This window comes from Thamnophis elegans, chromosome 1, assembly GCF_009769535.1.
Source record: "Thamnophis elegans isolate rThaEle1 chromosome 1, rThaEle1.pri, whole genome shotgun sequence".
Taxonomy (NCBI): domain Eukaryota; kingdom Metazoa; phylum Chordata; class Lepidosauria; order Squamata; family Colubridae; genus Thamnophis; species Thamnophis elegans.
Genome location: NC_045541.1, coordinates 176,791,863 through 176,813,274, shown reverse-complemented (window position 1 = coordinate 176,813,274; position 21,412 = coordinate 176,791,863). Strand labels below are relative to the sequence as shown.

At 47.9% G+C, this 21,412-nt stretch overlaps 1 protein-coding gene across 5 annotated transcripts in view; it reads left to right on the top strand.

The window, feature by feature from the left end:
• LOC116514357 (transducin-like enhancer protein 2) overlaps nucleotides 1-19,828 on the top strand; it is a 56,830-nt gene extending 37,002 nt beyond the window's left edge. For 4 of the 5 annotated variants that reach the window (XM_032226084.1, XM_032226034.1, XM_032226161.1 and 1 more), the window contains exons 10-18: nucleotides 2,638-2,761; nucleotides 4,497-4,651; nucleotides 6,393-6,469; nucleotides 7,297-7,546; nucleotides 12,763-13,010; nucleotides 14,418-14,565; nucleotides 16,432-16,582; nucleotides 17,821-17,897; nucleotides 19,086-19,828. In XM_032226084.1, coding sequence (XP_032081975.1) covers nucleotides 2,638-2,761; nucleotides 4,497-4,651; nucleotides 6,393-6,469; nucleotides 7,297-7,546; nucleotides 12,763-13,010; nucleotides 14,418-14,565; nucleotides 16,432-16,582; nucleotides 17,821-17,897; nucleotides 19,086-19,193 — 1,338 coding nt within the window. In that variant the 3' untranslated portion in view covers nucleotides 19,194-19,828. Of the gene's footprint in view, nucleotides 1-2,637; nucleotides 2,762-4,496; nucleotides 4,652-6,392; nucleotides 6,470-7,296; nucleotides 7,547-12,762; nucleotides 13,011-14,417; nucleotides 14,566-16,431; nucleotides 16,596-17,820; nucleotides 17,898-19,085 lie in introns of all 5 variants that reach the window. The other variant, XM_032226242.1, reaches the window with a different exon arrangement.
• Nucleotides 19,829-21,412: the final 1,584 nt, after the last annotated feature.

Below are 21,412 nucleotides of genomic sequence, written 5' to 3'. Positions count from 1 at the left end.
CGCACATGGGGAACAGGCTCCAGCTGTTCTTCTGCCCCACTGATGTCTGACTCCGAAGGCAGCTGATAACTGTCAGACGGCCCTGACCCCCTTTCTGCCTCCGACACAGAGCCCTCATCAGAGCCTTCCCCAGACTCCAGGACTGGCCCAGGTTCCTCCCCAACCTCCTCACTCTCCGAATCTGCCGCCAGCTCCACTGGGTACTGGCAGGCCACAACAGTCGAGCCCCACGAACCAGAAGGGAACTGCGGAGCTCCTTGGGCTTCGACAACTTCTGTTGGCTGTTCATCCCGCCCACAAAAAGCCCTGCCCATCACTGAGCTACTAAAAATGGGAAGAGCAGGGATAAAGCCCAAACCGAGCAGCCTCTTAATTGGACTATGGAATGTCAAGTGGCTTTCAAAAAGCTGAAATGATTGTGGAGGGACCGGTTCTAAGTGAGGCTTCCCAAGAGAATGAAGCAAATTCCTGGTCCCGACAAAAAACCCTTTTATTAATTTGCTGTGAATTCTGCTCCTTCACATCCAGCAAAGTCTTTCAAGGGAGGATTTACAGTCACAGACCTTATCTGGCTTGGAGAGGTGCCAGGCTGATATCTGCAAATCTTGGCAAGGAGCCTCGGAGACTCATGAACCAATTAAGTGAACTAATTGTCTCCTGCAAACTCCACTCCCCTTTCGCTCCTCTTTTATTTCCTCTGGGAGGGGCCATTCATCGTCCACCTGTGGCCTTACTCCCAAGTGGACCCCTGTTCTTTAGCTGTTTCCTTCCTCTGGAAACTGTGCATGCACACACTGGGAACAGGCTCCAGCCTGACTCTGAAGGCAGCTATTAACTGGCATACGGCCCTGGCCCCCTCTCTGCCTCCGACACAGAGCCCTCATCAGAGCTTTCCCCAGACTCCAGGACTGCCCCATGTTCCCCCCCAACCTCCTCACTCTCCGACTCTGCTGCCAGCTCTGCTGGCTGCTGATAGGCCACAACAGAACCGACCCACAAGCACCCAAACCTGGAGGAGCCATTCGTAATACAGGCCGATACTAGCGATGTAGCAGTGGAGGCCGTCCAGTGGTGGGATTCAGCCGGTTCGCACCAGTTCAGGCAAACCAGTTGTTAAATTAGCTCCCTCCCCCCAGCTATCAAAGTGAATCTTGGGCGCTGCGTTGCAATGGAGAAATGGGCAACAGAGTGACTGGCGTGAGGGAAAAAGGCCGCTTTCCCTCTCTCTTCTCCCTGTTCCTCCTTCTTCCCTCATGCCGGCCGCTCCGTTTCCTGTTTCTCTATTCAGCGCAGTGCCAAGGATTCATTTTGATAGTGTGTAGGGTGGTGGTGTAATTTAACAACCGGTTTGCCCAGGGTTCAGTTTGCTGTTTCATGGGGCACATCCCGCATGTCTGGCGGAGCTGGAAGCCGGGGATGGGCCACGCCTCTCATGACAGCCAACCTGACCCTAGGTGAACTGGTTGTTAAATTATTTGAATCCCACCACCGGGGCTGTCCTACTCCAGTGGAATGTGGAGGGGGAAACTCCAATCCTGCGCTTACTACACCTACCAGAAGCCGACTGACACCGAAAGGCCTTGGGGCGGTGTAGGAAAAGGAGGCTTATACACTTTGATGGGCTCTGTTGACCTGGACACAGCTTTTAAGAGGGTAGTGCAGGGGTCAAATCCGCAATCATCGATCACCGCACCCCCCTGTGCAGATTTGATCGATGGCTGCTGGCAAGATTGCAGCCATTGTAAACCTTGGGAACAGTGGGAAAATAGAATGGCATTGATTGCACTGTCTAACCATCGGTCCCAGCTGAGACAAGGAGGCAAAGATAGAATTGGAAATAGATTTCCCCTGAATTTTTTAAAAAACACAGCCCTGCGGTGTGGGACCAACAGAATGGGGTTCAATAGAAGCCAGGGGAATGTAGACTATGGGGTGTTTCCTCTTTTCAAGGCATGTTTCTCACACAACTGGTATTCTAGACTTCAGCTCCCATCATCCCCAGTCTGGTTGTATCCAGGGTGCACAAGGTTGTAGCAGGTGGCAGGAGGGCTGTAAAAATCAGGATTCAGCTAGACAGTTCCCCAGCCAGCATCCATGGACTTCAACTCCCAGAATTCCTCAACTGGCATTTGTGGACTTCAGTTCCCAGAATTCCTCAACTGGCATTTGTGGACTTCAGTTCCCAGAATTCCTCAACTGGCATTTGTGGACTTCAGTTCCCAGAATTTCTCAACTGGCATTTGTGGACTTCAACTCCCAGAATTCCTCAGCCAGCTTTGCGGAAGATTGAATGAGTTGCCATATTTGGAAAACATGACCGCTGAGGAATTCTGGTAGTTGAAGTCCACATGTTGACTGGGGAATTCTGGAAGGTGAAGTCCACAAATGTGGGCTAAGGAATGCTGGGAACTGAAGTCCACAAATGCTGGCTGGGGAATTCTGGGAGTTAAAAGTCCCCACATCCTGTTCCCAAAAGTGACCAATGAGATAATTCAATCAGGATATAAAGGTGGGACACGCACCCCTCCATAATCTGTCCCATTCAGGTAGACTATCAAAGGTCCTGGAGGTTCCATCAAACAAACTGATAAAACCTTTGGCGGACTTCAGTATTTAAATCAACCTCTTCCTTTTCAGAATGAAACCAATCCAGCTCCTTGCAAATCAGCCAGTTTGTCTCCAGTCTCCGAAATACTCACTCCCCGGCCTGGCCCGAGTTACGTGCCTCAGATTGCAAAACCATCCACCACCGACGTTATCAGTGAGTCATTGATTTAATTTCCCGGTTTCTGCTTCAGTAATTTCTGCCAGTCTCTGTATATCAATCTTGTTGTTTGCCAAGGTCATCTGAATAATGCCCAGCATTTGCTGTACCCTGAGCTGGGTAAATTGGGGGGGGGGGCAGCAACAGCGATGGGCCTCTCTAGTGCTCGCTCCCCCCCCAAAAAATCCTTCCTCCTTCCAGCCACTGGTATTGGGGTTCTTGATGTAGCAATAGCAGTTAGCAATAGCAGTTAGACTTATATACCGCTTCATAGGGCTTTCAGCCCGCTCTAAGCGGTTTACAGAGTCAGCATATTGCCCCCAACAATCTGGGTCCTCATTTTACCCACCTCGGAAGGATGGAAGGCTGAGTCAACCCTGAGCCGGTGAGATTTGAACAGCCGAACTGCAGAACTGCAGTCAGCTGAAGTAGCCTGCAGTGCTGCACTCTAACCACTGCGCCACCTCGGCTCTTGTGAGAACATGCAACCTTTTTGACTTCCGCAGAACTCTTGGCATGCTCAGAGGTTGCTTCAATGTCCAGGTAGTTCTCTGACTTACAGCCATTTGTTTAGTGACCAACCGCACCAGTGGTGGGATTCAAAAAATTTTGCCATTCGGTGGGCAGGGCTAGGTGGGGGTAGGTGGCATGTGACTAAGTAGGCGTGGCCAACATGACATCACTCACACCCAGGCCCACTTAGTCATACACGCCCCCCCCTAACTAGGCACACCCACAGGAAAAGGTTGGAAAATTTTCCCTATCTACCCCCGCCTTCCCTTCACTACTCGCCCTCGTTTTCGCGCTCCCTCCCCACCACCACCTCTTTGGTGGCTTACATTCCGGGTCGGCTGGTTCAGTCTGGAAGGCAAGCAGACCGGAGTTTTCGGCGGCCCCCAGCCAGCCGTTGCTGCTGGGAAGCAGCTGGCTGGCAAAGAAGCCTCCCAGCCACTGGATTTTGGTATAGCGGCTCTCAAAGAGGCCGGCGGCTGGCTGAAGGCCACTGAAAAGTCCTCTGGTCAGCAAAAAAAGCGGCTACCATCACCGCCATCTTCTTCGCTCATGCGCATCCCATTGCCTTGTAAGTTCGCGGTGACCAGCTAGGCAGAGTGAGCAACCCGTAACAGTGGGACCAGTTCGGGGGCGTGGCCAGCCAGCCATCACTACGGGTTCGCCGAACTGGGTAAAATTCCTGCCACCGGTTCAGGTGAACCGCTACGAACCGGCTGAATGCCACCTCTGAACGACATTGAAAAAGTGACGGATGACTGTTTTTTACACTTATGACCATTACAACATCCCCATGCTCAGCACGATAAAAATTGGGATGCTTGGCAGCTGGCTCATATTTACGATGGTTGCAGTGTCCTGGGGTCACGCGATTCGCTTTTGCAACCTTCTGACGGGACGTCAGCGTCGAAGCCAGATTCGCTTAACAACGGCTGTTTGAGCAACGGCAGTGAGTAACGGGTGTGACAAAAAAGGCTTGTAAAACGGGACAAAACTCACTTCATTACGGTCTCGCTTAGCAACGGAACGTTTGGGCTCAATTTGTGGTCGTAAATCGAGGCCTACCTGGATTCTGTTTTAACTGAAACAAGGAACAAACCTTTCTTCTTCTTCTTCTTCTTCTTCTTCTTCTTCTTCTTCTTCTTCTTCTTCTTCTTCTTCTTCTTCTTCTTCTTCTTCTTCTTCTTCTTCTTCTTCTTCTTCTTCTTTCTCTCTTAAACAGCCTTGCGGAGTCCGCTAAATTCTTTCACCAGCCATTTTGGTTCGTCCTTTGGGGTGATGCCTCACGCTACCCTCAATGGGGAATTGTCTGCACCGAGTTCCTACATCAGCATCCATCTTTCTGCAGGCCCCGGAGGCTATGGACGGTCTCCTCTGGTGAGCATCAGGGCAGCCTTCCCGACTGGGTTTCTAAAAAGGGAGGGGGAGAGATTGAGATGAAACCGAATTAGGTCAAATTATCTGACAATCATTCATCCACGAGGTGAAAAATAGCCAGTGGCCATCCCCCAGTCCAGAGGTAGCAGGTGTTGTGGCCTGTCAGCTGCCGGTCCCTTCGACAGCGGAGGAGGAGGAGGAGGCGGCATGGGAGTCAGGGTGAGCATCAAGGCAACCTGAGACCTTCGAGGGGGAAGAGGGAATGGAGCTGACAGAGAGAGAGACAGAGGCAGAAGTGGAGCCTGGGCCATCATCAGCCATCAAATGGAGAGTCAACAGCCCCCAGGTCTGGAGGTGGCTGATGAGGAAGAGGAGGAACAGCTGGGTCCAGGGCTTGACGCGTAGAAGCGCAGAAGGCAGAGGAGAGGAGAGCAGTGGAAATCTGTGGGCCGGTCCTTGGGATAGAAGAGCCACCACTGCTAGTGAAGTCCCACCCCTTTCGCTCCTCTTTTATTTCCTCTGGGAGGGGCCATTCGTTGCCCACCTGTGGCCTTACTCCCAAGTCTACCCTTGTTCCTTAGCTGTTCCCTTCGTCTGGCAACTCTGTGCATGCGCACACTGGGAACAGGCTCCAGCTGTTCTTCTGCCTCACTGATCTCTGACTCTGAAGGCAGCTGATGACTGTCAGACGGCCCTGGCCCCCTCTCTGCCTCCGACACAGAGCCCTCATCAGAGCCTTCCCCAGACTCCAGGACTGGCCCAGGTTCCTCCCCAACCTCCTCACTGTCCGAATCTGATGCCAGCTCTGCTGGCCGCTGGTGGGCCATAACATATTCCAGTTGCCAAGGCCCTTCAGTACAAGGAGAGGGTGGACTTGATGATCTTTCTTGTTCCCTTTGACTTTACAACTCAGAAACTGGGAAGTCGCAGGTGTCGGAGAATAATTGCTAACAGAGGTGGCTAGGGGATTCTGGGCACTGAAGTCCACCCATCTTAAAGTGATCAAGTTGGAGAAAACACTGCGCTAAACACATCAAACCGAGGCCCTCGCTCCTTCTTTTAAGGAAGACGTGAGACCCTGGTTCTCATGGTTTTGAGTGTATGAACCCTTTCTGCTTTGTTGAGTGTTCAAGTTGGCTGAGGGGATTTTTGTGGCCCACCAGTGGCCAGCACAGCTGGCAGCAGATTCGGACAGTGAGGAAGTTGGGGAGGAACATGGGCCAGTCCTGGAGTCTGGGGAAGGCTCTGATGAGGGCTGTGTGGGAGGCAGAGAGGGGGCCAGGGCCCTCTGACAGTTATCAGCTGCCTTCAGAGTCAGACATTAGTGGGGCAGAAGAACAGCTGGAGCCTGTTCCCAGTGTGCGCATGTGCAGAGTTGCCAGAGGAAGGGAACAGCTAAGGAACAAGGATCGATTTGGGAGTAAGGCTATAGGTGGACAGTGAATGGCCCCTCCCAGAGGAAATAAAAGAGGAGCGAAAGGGGAGTGGAGTTTGCAGGAGAGACAATTAGTTTGCTTCATGCTCTTGGGAAGCCTCAATCAGAAGAGGGGTGAATAAAGTAAGGGCATTGCATTGCAGTAGCTTGGTCCTTTGTCTATATATACAATTTTGTATTTTTTCCATACTTCGCTTCGTTTCTATAACATCAAAGCGGTGCGTTAAGCTGGAGAGCTTCCAAAGCTAAAACAGATTTTCATCACGAGTCCCAGCTGATCCCTGATTCCTTCCTTGGTTTCCACAGGTGGCTTTTGAATCGCACCCACATTTGCGGGGATCGCCCCCCTCGGCCTCCCTCCCTGCTATTTCCGGCTGCAAGCCGTAAGTCCGGTTCCCTGATTGAGAATGGGGGGGGGGGGAGATGTGATTTTTCTCGGTGATTATGTATTTTATTTATTTCCTTCTGTGCTTATTTCTATCTTGCCCAGAGGGGACTCAAGATCTAGAACAGTGTTTCTCAACCTTGGCCACTTGAAGATGTCCGGACTTCAACACCCAGAATTCCCCAGCCAGCGAATGCTGGGGAATTCTGGGAGTTGAAGTCCAGACATCTTTAAGTGGCCAAGGTTGAGAAACACAGATCTAGAAAATTTATCACCAATGAAAACAAAAAGATAAAGACATTGAAACATTAAAAGAATAACGTTTATTAACGATTGGAGATTTAGGCTAGGGATCTCCAAAACTTTTGGATCAGGCAGCTTTTTATCAGTAAAACAAGAAATAGAAGTACAGGTGCTTCTTGACGTACGAACAGTTCATTTAGTGACCGTTCAAAGTTACAACGCCATCGAAAAAATGTGTGATTTATTTCACACTTTAAGACCTTTGCAGCATCGCCATGATGATGCGATCAAAACTGAGACGCTTAGCAACTGACTCATATTTATGACGGTTGCCGTGTGCTGGAGTCAGGCGATCCCATTTTGCGACTGTCTGACGAGAAAGGTCACCGGGAAAGCCAGATTCACTTAACCACCGTGTTACTCACTTAACAACGGCCGTGATTCATTTAACAATGGTGGCAAGAATGGTCGCAAAAATGGGGCTTAGCAACTGCCTCGCTTAGCGATGTAAACTTTAGGCTCAATTGTGGTCGTATGTCCGAGGACTAGGTGTAATGGAGGTCAATTCTTGGATCCTGACAGGGCCTATTCCTTCCACGTGAGCGCTGACGGGCAAATGCAGCCGGTGCCCTTCCCTCCCGACGCCCTGATCGGCTCCGGCATCCCACGCCACGCCCGCCAGCTCCACACGCTCTCCCACGGCGAGGTGGTCTGTGCCGTCACCATCAGCAATTCCACCCAGCACGTCTACACGGGGGGCAAAGGCTGCGTCAAGGTCTGGGATGTGGGGCAGCCGGGCACCAAGACCCCCGTGGCACAGCTGGACTGCCTGGTAAGCCAAGCGGGAGCCTCCCTGAATGAATGGCCGGGTGCAAAGCGTTGGCGTTGGCTGGATTTTATGATGCTTCTTCTCCCTCCTTCTCCTTCTATCTCTTCCCTTCCCCATCTTTCCTTCCTTCCTGCCTTCATTCATTCATTCACTTCTCCCCTTTCCTTCCTTCCCTCTCCTCTCTTTTTCCTTCCCTCCTTCCTTCTCTTTCCCTTCTTCTCTTTCATTCCTTTTTTCCTTCCTTCTCTCTTTCCTTCTCTTACCTCCCATCTTCCTTTGCTCCCAGTCTCTTCTCTCCTTCTTTCCTTGTCTATCTTCCTTCCTTCTTTCTTCCCTTTCTTCCTTCCTTTCTTCCTTCCTGTCCCCAATCTCCTTCTTTTCCTCCCTCCCTCCCTCTCCCTCCCTCCCTCCTTGTTTGTTGTCCCCCAACTCTTTCCTTCCTTTTCTTATTTTTCCTTCCTTCCTTCTCTTATTTTTCCTTCCTTCCTTCTCTTATTTTTCCTTCCTTCCTTCTCTTATTTTTCCTTCCTTCCTTCTCTTATTTTTCCTTCCTTCCTTCTCTTATTTTTCCTTCCTTCCTTCTCTTATTTTTCCTTCCTTCCTTCCTTCTCTTATTTTTCCTTCCTTCCTTCTCTTATTTTTCCTTCCTTCCTTCTCTTATTTTTCCTTCCTTCCTTCTTGTATTTTTCCTTCCTTCTCTTATTTTTCCTTCCTTCCTTCTCTTATTTTTCCTTCCTTCCTTCTCTTATTTTTCCTTCCTTCCTTCTCTTATTTTTCCTTCCTTCCTTCTCTTATTTTTCCTTCCTTCTCTTATTTTTCCTTCCTTCCTTCTCTTATTTTTCCTTCCTTCCTTCCTTCTCTTATTTTTCCTTCCTTCCTTCTCTTATTTTTCCTTCCTTCCTTCTCTTATTTTTCCTTCTTTCTTTCTTGTATTTTTCCTTCCTTCTCTTATTTTTCCTTCCTTCCTTCTCTTATTTTTCCTTCCTTCCTTCTCTTATTTTTCCTTCCTTCCTTCTCTTATTTTTCCTTCCTTCCTTCTCTTATTTTTCCTTCCTTCCTTCTCTTATTTTTCCTTCCTTCCTTCTCTTATTTTTCCTTCCTTCCTTCTCTTATTTTCCTTCCTTCCTTCTCTTATTTTTCCTTCCTTCCTTCCTTCTCTTATTTTTCCTTCCTTCTCTTATTTTTCCTTCCTTCCTTCTCTTATTTTTCCTTCCTTCCTTCTCTTATTTTTCCTTCCTTCCTTCTCTTATTTTTCCTTCCTTCCTTCTCTTATTTTTCCTTCTTTCCTTCTCTTAATTTTCCTTCCTTCCTTCTCATTTTTCCTTCCTTCCTTCTCTTATTTTTCCTTCCTTCCTTCTTGTATTTTTCCTTCCTTCTCTTATTTTTCCTTCCTTCCTTCTCTTATTTTTCCTTCCTTCCTTCTCTTATTTTTCCTTCCTTCCTTCTCTTATTTTTCCTTCCTTCCTTCTCTTATTTTTCCTTCCTTCCTTCTCTTATTTTTCCTTCCTTCCTTCTCTTATTTTTCCTTTCTTCCTGTTCCTTCCTTCCTTTCATTTTCATTTCATTTTCTGGGATGTGGGGCAGCCAGGCACCAAGATCCCCGTGGCACAGCTGGACTGCCTGGTACGTACAAGGAAGACTTCTTTTTACGACGGTCCGACAATTATGGTACGCACGTGATCATGCGTACCATTATTTTGCAAGTCTGGTGTGATTTGACCTGAGAAGGTTTTGCTATCATTCCTGCAAGCCGTTTGGCTGAGTTTTGGCCAAGGTGGCGCAGTGGTTAAATGCAGCACTGCAGGCTACTGCTAGATCAGCAGGTCAGCGGTTCAAATCTCACCGGCTCAGGGTTGACTCAGCCTTCCATCCTTCCGAGGTGGGTAAAATGAGGACCCAGATTGTTGGGGGCAATATGCTGACTCTCTGTAAACCGCTTAGAGAGGCCTGAAAGGCCTATGAAGCGGTATATAAGTCTACTGCTATTGCTATTTGGGTCGAAAATGGGATGACTCCCTTGATATTTTCTTTGGTTTTTCAGGATTCAGGTTTTCTGTATCAAGTACTCATACAGCCCTTAGCAGAATAAGAGAGTTGGGAGGGGCCTTGGAGGTCTTCTAGTCCAACCCCCTGCTCAGGCAGGAAACCCTATGTCATTTCAGACAAATGGTCATCCTCCAACATCATCTTAAAAACCTCCAGTGATGGAGCATTCACAACTTCTGGAGGCAAATCATCCCACTGGTTATTTGTTCTAACTGTCAGGAAGTTTCTCCTCAATTCTAGGTTGCTTCTCTCCTTGATTAGTTTCCATCCATTGCTTCTTGTCCTTCCTTCTGGTGCTTTGGAGAATAGCTTGACTCTTTCTTCTTTGGGGCAGGCCCTGAGATTTTGGAAAGCTGCTCTCATGTCCCCCCTGTTCGTCCTTTTCACTAGACTAGAATTCCCAATTCCTGCAATCCCAAAGGTGTTTCCCCCCCCCCCCAAGAGACAACTGGAGTTTCTGGTTTTTCGTTGAAGACATCTCACTTCTCATCCAAGAAGCTTCTGAGGAACTTCAGAGCAGGGACGTGCAGTCAGGGGAGGCAGAGCCTCACTACTGTCATCATGAAAAGAAAAAAAAATGTAAAAGGAAAAAGGCAAGAGCTGAGGTCAGGCTGAGCTAGTTGCTGCCAGAGTCACAGTGGAGGACTCTGCTTAACTGTTTAAAAAAGCCTCTAAAATAGCGCCCTCTACAGGAGGAGGCAAGAGAACGACGTGCCTCATTTAGTCTGACTAGGCGTTGTATGATCACTCGAGCAGAGTTAAGCAAGGGTTAAAAGCCTAAAAATTCCTGACGTAGGTGAGGCACGTCGTTCTCCTGCCTCCTGTAGAGGCCATTTTTTTAGAGGCTTTTTTAAACAGTTAAGCAGAGTCATCCACACGGTGACTCCGGCAGCAACTAGCTCAGCCTGACCTCAGCTCTCGACTTTTTCCTTTTACATTTTTTTCTTTTCATGATGACAGGCAAGAGGAGAGTTGAAGGAACAACTTGCCTCCAGAACTTGTGAATGCTCCAACACTGGAAGTTTTAAAGAAGAGATTGGACTGAATTGAATTTGAATTTATTTCATTTATATGCCGCCCTTTTCCCCGAAGGGGACTCAGGGCGGCTCACAATCCAAGTCAAGGGAAGGGGTACAAATAAAGAATAAAAAGACGAACAAAACAATACACAATTTAAAAAGCACACAACAACCATACCATTCGAGGGAGGGGGCAAAGGCTCTTTAGCCCCAGGCCTGTCGGAATAGCCAGGTTTTAAGGGCTTTGCGGAAGGCCTGGAGGGTGGTGAGGGTTCGAATCTCCACGGGGAGTTTGTTCCAGAGGGTCGGAGCAGCCACAGAGAAGGCCCTCCTCCGGGTGGTCGCCAGTCGGCATTGGCCGGCGGATGGAATTCGGAGGAGGCCTAATCTGTGGGATCTAATTGGTCTATTGGAGGTGATTGGCAGCAGGCGGTCTCTCAAGTACCCAGGTCCAATACCATGAAGGGCTTTATAAGTGACGACTAGCGCCTTGAAGCGTATCCGAAGACCAATAGGCAGCCAGTGCAGCTCGCGGAGGATAGGTGTTACGTGGGTGAACCGAGGTGCACCCACGATTGCTCGCGCGGCTGCATTCTGGACAAGCTGGAGTCTCCGAATGCTCTTCAAGGGCTGCCCCATGTAGAGCACGTTGCAGTAGTGGTGCAGGACTGAAGTGGTGTAGGGTTTCCTGCCTGAGCAGAGGTTGGGACTAGAAGACCTCCAAGGTCCCTTCCAACTCTGTTATTCCTATTTATTCCATTCCATTCCAGATTTTCTATCCTCTCCTCTCCTATGAAATTGGAGAGCTCTTTCTCCAGAATGCCATAGCAATGTTTCTCAACCTTGGCAGCCTGAAGATGTGGGATATTTAACTCCCAGAATTCCCCAGCCAGCATAGAATGCTGGGAGTTGAAGTCCACACATCTCCAAGCCGACAAGGTTGAGAAACACTGGTATAGATTCTCTTTGCTCAAGCAGGGAGTTGGACTAGAAGACCACTAAGGTCCCGACTTGGTTATTCTGTGAAATTAGCTTCTTTCGGTGCTTTCACTTAAAAAAAACAAACCCTCGCCAAGTTTCTAGTCCTTAGCAGTGTAAAGAATATTTCGAACCATGTGATTTGAGAGATGCCAGGGATTAGGATGGTGGGAAGCCAAGCTATGAGATTTGTCAGTGTATTGAGAGTTCATGACTGGAAGAGACATGCAGGGATGGGTTCCTGCCAGTTCTAACCTCTTCTCTAGAAGAGGTTCCACAAATCTACCGTGCCGTTTAGAACTGGTTCCAGCTCCCTCCCCCTGCCCGTCCCCACATCATCAAGATGAAGAGCGAGAGGAGGAATTCTGGGAGCTGAAGTCCACAAGCCTTAAAGCTGTCGAGTTTGAACACCCCTGGGGTTTTTTTTCTAAAGGGTTAGGGGTGCAAGGGTCTTGTAAGTTGACAGCTTTAAGACTTGCACACTTCAATGCCAGAGTTTCTGAGCCAACATTTTGGTTGCTAAGCAAGAGCGTTGTTAAGTGAGTTTCACCACATTTTACAAGTTGGCCACACCCACCCAGTCACATGGCCGGCAAGCCACTCCCACAAAGCAGGCCACACCTACAGAAGAGGTTCTACAAATTTTTGAAACCCACCACTTGGCAACAAAGTCAGCCAATGAAGAGACAGGGCAACAAGGTCAGCCAATGAAGAGATAGGGCAACAAGGTCAGCCAATGAAGAGACAGGGCAACAAGGTCAGCCAATGAAGAGACAGGGCAACAAGGTCAGCCAATGAAGAGACATGGCAACTGGGTGAGCCAATGAGGGCTGTTTGGAAACAGAAACAGTATTTACTTTGTGAGCAACAAGGAGACAGCAAGGAGCCTGCACTGCACTGTAGCTCTGTAGCTCTAAGTCTGTGCTGAGCTCTGAAGTAGTCTGCTGCTATGAATTGAAACTGAAACTTTTATCCTTCTGCCTGTCTTTGTTTTTATTTGCTACCACGTTGGAAAACCTGCTTTTGGTATTGTATATTTACATCATGTGTTATATTATATAGAAAGAGAAGTGAATGAATCCTGCTGAATTTGTTACCTGTGTTTGCTTTCTGGCTGCCACAAACTCTGACCAGATTGATATCATTTTCTGCATTTCTCCCCCCCCCCCCCCCCAGAATCGAGATAACTACATTCGATCCTGCAAGCTTCTTCCCGACGGCCACAGCCTCATCGTTGGGGGCGAGGCCAGCACCTTGTCCATCTGGGACTTGGCGGCCCCCACGCCCCGGATCAAGGCCGAGCTGACCTCTTCCGCCCCGGCCTGCTACGCTCTGGCCATCAGCCCCGACGCCAAAGTCTGCTTCTCCTGCTGCAGCGACGGCAACATCGTGGTCTGGGATCTGCAGAACCAAACCATGGTTAGGTGAGAGAGAGCCATGAATGCCTAATCTGGGATTTTCCCAAGATCGTTTTAGACATTTAGCGGCAGGATGCTAGTTGGGAACGCTGAGGAGGGAATGCAGGCAGCCTTACCGGTAGTCCTCGACTTACAACCCTTCGTTTGGTGACCGTCCAAAGTTGCAACGATGCTGAAAAAAAATGACACGACCAGTTTTCACATTCGTAACCATCGCAAGCATCTCTCTGGTCACGTGATCAAAATTCAGAGCGCTTGACAACTGGCTCATAGTTATGACGGTTGCAATGACCAGGGGTCACGCGATCATCATTTGTGACCCTCACAGCCGGTTTCTGACAAACAAAGCAATGGGGGATGCCAGATTCACTTAACGACCGCATGAGTCACTTCACAGCTGCAGTGATTCACTAAATAGCTGAGGCAAAAAAAGGTTGTGGGATAGCTCCCTTAACAACCGTCTTGCTTAGCAGTGGAAGTTATGGGCTCAACTGAGGTCGTAAGTTGAGGACTACCTGTTTTTAAAATCCTCCTTCCTTCCTGAAGCAGAAAAACTAAAATATTTCTTCAACCTTAGTAAGAAGTAAACAAAAGTTTTCGGTTATATGATGTTGCTGTTGCTGTCACTACAGGTAGTCCTCAACTTACAACAGTTCACTTAGTGACCGAAGTTGCCACGGCACCGAAAAAAGTGACATGACCATTTTTCACACTTACGACCGTTGCAGCATCCTCATGCTCACATGATCAAAATTGAGGCACTTGGGAACTGATTCACATTTACGACAGTTGCAGAGTCCTATGTGATCCGCTTCTGCGACCTTCCGACAAGCAAAGTCAATGGGGGGGATTCACTTAACAGCCGTGTTTCTAATTTAACAACTGCAGTGATTGACTTAACAACTGTGGCGAGAAAGGTCGTAAGATGGGGCAAAACTCACTTAACAAATGCTTAACAACCAAAATTGGGGGCTCAATTGTGGTCGTAAGTCAAGGATCACGACTTACGTATTATTAATTTTATTCTTCTCCTGACATTTATTCAAACCACACATTGTTTAAACCTGGTTCATTCAGAAAACCACACTGGCTAAGCTTCTCCCAACCCCAAAGCAAATACAGGTAGTCCTCGTTTTATATAACAGAAGCTGGAATTTCTGCCTTAAGTCACAACGGTTGTAAATCAAGGGTGATCATAAGGACCCACCTGATTTATACGAGTGTCATCATCTTCTTTTAATGACCTCATAATCCCTTGTGGGGTGGAGTCTGAGCAACTGAATTGGGCTGAGTGTTTACTGGCTGGATGCTCTTCTGTTGCCATTGCGGAGCTTAGTTCAGATTTGGGACAGTATTATGATTTAACAGAAATAAATAAGGGGAGCTCTGGCTGGTTTCTGCCTCCCTTTGCAGGCAGTTCCAAGGTCACACAGACGGGGCGAGCTGCATTGATATCTCCAATTATGGCACCAAACTTTGGACCGGCGGTTTGGACAACACCGTCCGGTGCTGGGATCTCCGCGAAGGACGGCAGCTGCAACAACACGACTTCACCTCGCAGGTCAGCTGGGAAAGGGGTGGAGACCTTTGATGGACAGCCGTTGAGTGGTTGGGGCCTCCGGTGGCAACCAATCAGCCCTGGGAAGGGGCGGGATTTTGGCACACCGATATTGGACAAGCTGGCGATTTTCATTTAGCGATCACAATGGGACCAGCAACTCTGTCACTAAGTGGAAAAATCACACGACTTTAATGGGCTTAACCATCTCGCCTCCCGTTTGGTGGTGAAGCAAATCGTTGCGGTTTTTAACCAAGGCATTATGTGACACCCTCCCACTCCCCAAAATTGCTATTTTTGCTTCCACGTTCTTCATGAATTGTGGTTATCTGTGGCCTGTTGTGAAGCTTTGTTTTACACCATTGCGACTTCAGACGGTTGCTAAAGAAGGCGGTCAGTAAGGGAGGACTGCTGTAATTATGGGTGGTCCTCCTTTAAGGTCAGTAATTGGAGCTGGGAACTCTGCTGTTAAGTGAGGCGGTTGTATGTTGAAAAATCATGTTCATCGATGACCGTTGTGACACGGGGAGGGGTGGGGGTGGCAGTTAATTGAGGACTTCATATTGCAACTTTCAACTTCCTACCAGCTTCCCCAGTGATCAAGGGCTGACTTCCTATAACCCCCGTCAGTCACTCCCTTCCCCAAAAGAAGACGAAGTGTTGTTGTTGTTGTTTTTTTTTAAAAAACCTTACATTTAGCATGTTGTAAAAGTGTAATCACTTGACTTTGAATTAATCTAGTTTATGTAAATGAAGCCTTTCACCTGCTGTTAACTTTGCAGGCATCAGGACTAGAATCTTTTGCTTTGTGTGTTTCAAATGCACCGTCCTGGCCCTCAAACCTTTTTAAGCTTTAATCTTCAACTGTTCCCATCTCTCTCTCTCTCTCTCTCTCTCTCCCCTCCCTCCCTCCTTCCTTCCTTTCTATTTTTTCCTATCTCTCTTCCTTTCTTTCTTTCTTCTCCTTCCTTCCTTCCTTCCTTCCACACTTTCTTTCTTTCTTTCTTTGTTTCCTTCCTTCCTTCCTTCCCTTCCTTTGCCTGCCTTCCTGTACCTCCCTCCCTCTCTCCCTTTTCTTCTCCCTCTCTTCCTTTTCTTTCCTTCTTTCCTTTGCCTACATTCCTGTACCTACCTACCTACCTACCTTCCTTCCTTCCTTCTCCCTTCTCTTTTTTCCTTCCTTCCTTCTCTTCTTTTTCCTTCCTTCCCTCCCTTCTCTTCTTTTTCCTTCCTTCCTTCTCCCTTATCTTCTTTTTCCTGCCTTCCTTCCTTCCCTCCCTCCCTCTCTTCTCTTCTTTCTCCTTCCTTCCCTCCCTCTTTCTCTCTCTCTCTCCCCCTCCTTCCTTCCGTTCTATTTTTCCCTATCTCTCTCTCTCTTTCTTTTTTCTTCTCCTTCCTTCCTTCCACACTTTTTCTTTCCTTCCTTCCTTCCCTTCCTTTGCCTGCCTTCCTGTACCTCTCTCCCTTTTCTTCTCCCTTCTCTTCTTTTTCCTTCCTTCCTTCCTTCCTTCCTTCTTTCCTTCCTTCCTTTGCCTACATTCCTGTACCTACCTACCTACTTTCCTTCCTTCTTCTCGCTTCTTTTTTCATTCCTTTCTTCTCTTCTTTTTCCTTCCTTTCTTCTTTCTTTCCTTCCTTTGCCTGCATTCCTGTATCTCCCCCCTCCCTTCTCTTCTTTTTCCTTCCTTCCTTTCTTTCTTCCTTCTTTCTCCCTTCTCTTCTTTTTCCTTCTTTCCTTCCTTCCTTCCTTTCTTCCTCCCTCTCTTCTCTTCTTTTTCCTTCCTTCCTTCCCTCCCTCCCTTCTCTTCTTTTCCCTTCCTTCCTTCCTTCCTTCCTTCCTTCCTTCCCCCCTCCCTCCTCTCTCTCCAGATCTTCTCCCTGGGCTACTGCCCCACGGGGGAGTGGCTGGCCGTGGGGATGGAGAGCAGCAACGTGGAAATCCTCCACGTGACCAAATCGGAGAAGTACCAGCTGCACCTTCACGAGAGCTGCGTCCTCTCCCTGAAGTTCGCTTCCTGTGGTAGGTTGCGTGGGTAAGAAAGACGAGGCAGTTGGTGGAGCTCCAGGCGTCCTTACTCACCCCATCTGTCGTCATCCTGGCTGTATTCGCACAACCCCGCTTAGCCAAGTCACAGACAACGCAATAAAATGCAGGAAAGCACAGGTGGTCCTCGACTTGCAACATCTCACTTATTGACCGTTCAAAGTTACAACAGCACTGAAAAAAGTGACTTGGGACCATTTTTCACACTTACGATGGTTGCCGTTTCCCCTTGGTCACATGATTTACGTTTGAATGCTTGGCCACTGACTCATATTTATGACAGTTGCGGTAAAATGAGGCAAAAATCACTTCACAAATTTCTCACTTAGCAACGTAAATGCAGGGCTCAGTTGTGGTCGTAAGTCAAGGTTATAGTAACCTCTATAGTTTTTTTAAAAACTACAAGTAGTCCTCGACTTACGACCACAATTGGGACAGAATTTCCATGGCTGTGCAAAGCCAGTTGTTAAATGAGTGGCACCTGAGGTGACACCCTTTTTGTTTGGCCACAGTTTTTAAGTGAATAATGCGGTCGTTAAGCAGGTCTGACTTTGCTTGTCGGAAGGGAAGGTCTCAAATGGGAATTCACATGACCCCGGGACGTTGCAATTGTCACAAAATACATGCGGGTTGCCAAACAAGTGAGTTCTGATCACGTGACTTTGGGAATGCTGCAATGGTCGTAAATGCGAGGACTGGTTTGCAAGTCACTCTTTTCAGTACCCTTGTTCTCAACTCTGAAGCGAACCTGCCTGGGTTGCCACAGTGCGAAGATGGGATAGGGAGGGGGAGCATAGTCAGATTGGTTTTTTTTGTAGCCGAAACAAAATAGTTTCTTGTGGGAACCAAGGTCATTCCAACAGATGGCTGGAGAGAGGAGGAGTCCAGTTACCAGGCGACTAGCCAGTACTTTGATTGGACAATGGGACTGATTATTTGGGGAAAGGGGAAAACGGTGGGAACTTTCAGAGTCGGTTTTCACCAGTTTGTGCCAATACGATATCTCCAATAAAACTGTTCTTTGAGGAATATGCCTGCCTGTTTTCTATAGAGTTATTACTTGTAACTTGAAGCGGTCACTAAAGGAATGATTGTAAGTCGAGGACCCTTAAACAGCTCCTGGGACTCCTGACCCTTCTCTCTCTTATCATCTGTAAAGGTTGTGCACACAGACCGGATCATTTCTCTGTTTTTCCTCTCCTCTCTCGCTGCAGGCAAATGGTTTATCAGCACCGGGAAAGATAATCTGCTTAACGCATGGCGGGCTCCCTATGGTGCCAGCATCTTTCAGGTAATGGAGACTGAGGGTTGCACAGCTGCTGGCTGAACCAGGGGTCTCCAGCCTTGGCAACTTTAAGCCTGGAGGACTTCAACTCCCAGAATTCCCCAGCCGGCTGGCTGGGGAATTCTGGGAGTTGAAGTCCTCCAGGCTTAAACTTGCCAAGGTTGGAGACCCCTGGGCTAAACGCTTTTGCTCTCTGCTGAAAATACAAAATGATTGCGGGATTTCTGGATGGAAGGGAGACCTGTACGATTCAGCCAGGTTGGGTTTTAAGAGGACCCAGGTTGCAGCGTGGCTCACTTCTTAGAGCTACCTGTCCCAAAGGTGCTTTTTTCTGGAGGCAACTGGACTTTCTGGATTTTTTTTTTCATTTGAAGATGTTTCGCTTCTCATGCAAAAAGCTTCTTCAGCTCTGACAGGATGGTGGGGAATGGAAGGGACTAGAGCTCCCAGTTTCCTGGTGATTGGCCCAAAGTCACCCAGCTCTCTTTCATGTCTGAGGTGGGACTAGAACTCAACAACTCCTGGTGATTGGCCCAAAGTCACCCAGCTCTCTTTCATGTCTGAGGTGGGACTAGAACTCAACATCTCCTGGTGATTGGCCCAAAGTCGCCCAGCCAGATTTCATGCTTAAGGTGCAGGACTAGAATTCCCTATCTCTTAGTGATTGGTTCAAAGTCACCAAGCTGGTGTTCATGCCAAATTTGGGCCTAGAACTCACCTTCTCCTGGTGATTGGTCCAAAGCCACCCAGTCAGATTTCACGCCTAAGGTGCAGGACTAGAATTCCCCATCTCGTAGTGATTGGCTCAAAGTCACCAAGCTGGTTTTCATGCCTAATTTGGGACTAGAACTCACCTTCTCCCGGTGATGGCTCAAAGTCACTCAGATGGCTTTCATACCGACGGTGGGACTAGAACTCACTTTCTCCTGGTGACTGGTTTTTTCTCTGTTTAAGAGTTTGGTCTAGTGATTAAGGTACTGAGAGGCATTGAGTTCTAGTTCTGCCTTAGCCACGAAAGTCAGCTGGGTTGCCTTTGGGCCAGTCACTAGGAGAAGGTGAGTTCTAGGTTGCCAAAAGGAGATGCCAATAATCCGCGTTGCCAAGCAAGACGCCTTGTGCAAACCGGGCGAGTTTCCCGGTTGAACGTTGGCAGAATCAGTCCGTTTCTTCTCATTTCCCTGCTTCCTTTTGCAGTCCAAAGAATCTTCCTCGGTTCTGAGCTGCGACATCTCGGCTAATGACAAGTTTATCGTGACCGGATCAGGAGACAAGAAAGCCACGGTTTATGAGCTGGTCTACTGAGCCATGTTCCTCATTTCGGACGGCTAGGAGATCCAAACGCTTTCATTTCCCTGGGAAAATGTATTTTCTCCACTGGCTTCGGAGACGGTGGTGCTGAAACGGCCTTTGCGCTTCCAACCCTCCTTGCAGACGCATGAGGACTAGAAACTTGAAAGAGCTGAGAGTCTCAGGAAGATATTTTTCCTCCCTCAAGAAGCAAATTTTTTTTCCAGATCCCCAATGGAGCAAAATCTTTTCATTATCCCCCAGAAGGGGCTGGAAGATCACTTCAAAGTTTGACATGTTGAGTAGCCAATCCACATCAGGCTCATCTGAGCCCCGCCCACATTCCAACCACCTAAATGCTGCAGTCATATTTTCATTTTTGAATGCAAGCAAAAAAAAATAGGCTGCATTTGCACCTCGCAAATAGATCTACAGGTTGTCCCTGACTTATGACCGGTTGCTTAATGACTGTTCGAAGTTACGACGGACCCTAGAACTTATGACCTGGTTTCAAAGTTGCAACCTCTTCTTCACCCCTGTGGTCCTGTGACCAATAACTACTTTTTGACTAGGTCTTCATTTGCAGCACCCCATGGTCATATCATCACGATTTACGTTTTTGCTGGGAACCGGTTTCTGGCCAAAAAAAATATCACTCCAAATTGGCTCCATTAAGAGTTGTAAGTTAAGGGCTATCTGTAGTTAGCCCATTTTTTAAAATCTGGACAGCTGTTTCAGCTGCTCTCTAACACCCTCTCTTTTTCTTGGAGGACTGAGTGGGCCAGTCTAGGCTTTTGGATTGTCTGCCTGGTTGACCCAGGTTAATTTGATTCATAATTACCTTGATTTAAAGTTGAACCTGTCTGCTGCTTTCCCAAACACCCAGCAAGTTAGCAGGACCCCGTGAGAATCTCCACCACTGACCTGGTTAAGCACATGATGAGAATCCAGCCAACGTTAAAATTGGCCACCAATTCTCACAAATCCTGGTCAGTAAGACCGGTAGCCCAGATTACGATGGCTCTTGCTTTGCGGCAACGGGAAAACCACAGATGCATGCCTCCGATGTTCTTTTTGCACTTTTGAACATAATGTGCAAACATTTGTTAGCTCAAAGTGTTTATGGAAAGAACTTTCCAAATGTTACGTGAATAGAGGGAAAAATAAACATAAAAATATGTAAAAATTGTGAAGCTATTTTTTTTAAAAGAACAAACTTTTATGGACGACGTCTTAGAATAGTATTATTTATTCTTGGCAACTTGAAGATGTGTGGACTTCAGCTCCCAGAATCCACTAATGCTGGTTGGGGAATTCTGGGAGTTGATGTTTATTAATGCTGTTTGGGAATTCTGGGAGGTGAAGTCCATTAATGCTGTTTGGGGAATTCTGGGAGTCGACGTTTATTAATGCTGGTTGAGGAATTCTGGGAGTTGAGTTGAGTTTATTAGACTTGTATGCCGCCCTATTCCCAGGGGGACTCAGGGCAGCTAACAAACTAAGGGGATGGGGGTAATACAAAAAAGACAAACAAGACAAAAAGCAAAATACAAGAACAGATTAAAACACCACAACAGCCACAACAATTCGAGTGGGGTTAGGAACTCATCAACCCCAGGCCTGCCGGAACAGCCAGGTCTTGACGGCTTTGCGGAAAGCCTGAAGGGTGGTAAGGGTCCGAATCTCCACGGGGAGCTCATTCCAAAGGGCCGGAGCAGCCACAGAGAAGGCCCTCCCCCGAGTGGTCGACAGTCGACACTGGCTAGCTGATGGAACCCGGAGGAGGCCTAATCTGTGGGATCTAATTGGTCACAGGGAGGTAATTGGCAGGAGGCGGTCTCTCAAGTACCCAGGTCCGATACCATGCAGTTGAAGTCCATTAATGCTGTTTGGGGAATTCTGGGATTTGTTTATTAATGCTGGTTGAGGAATTCGGGGAAGTGAAATCCATTAATGCTGTTCAGGGAATTCTGGGAGCTGCGGTCCATTAATGCTATTTGGGGAATTCTGGGATTTGTTTATTAATGCTGGTTGAGGAATTCTGGGAAGTGAAATCCATTAATGCTGTTTGGGAAATTCTGGGAGTTGATGTTTATTAATGCTGGTTGAGGAATTCTGGGAAGTGAAATCCATTAATGCTGTTCAGGGAATTCTGGGAGTTGCGGTCCATTAATGCTATTTGGGGAATTCTGGGATTTGTTTATTAATGCTGGTTGAGGAATTCTGGGAAGTGA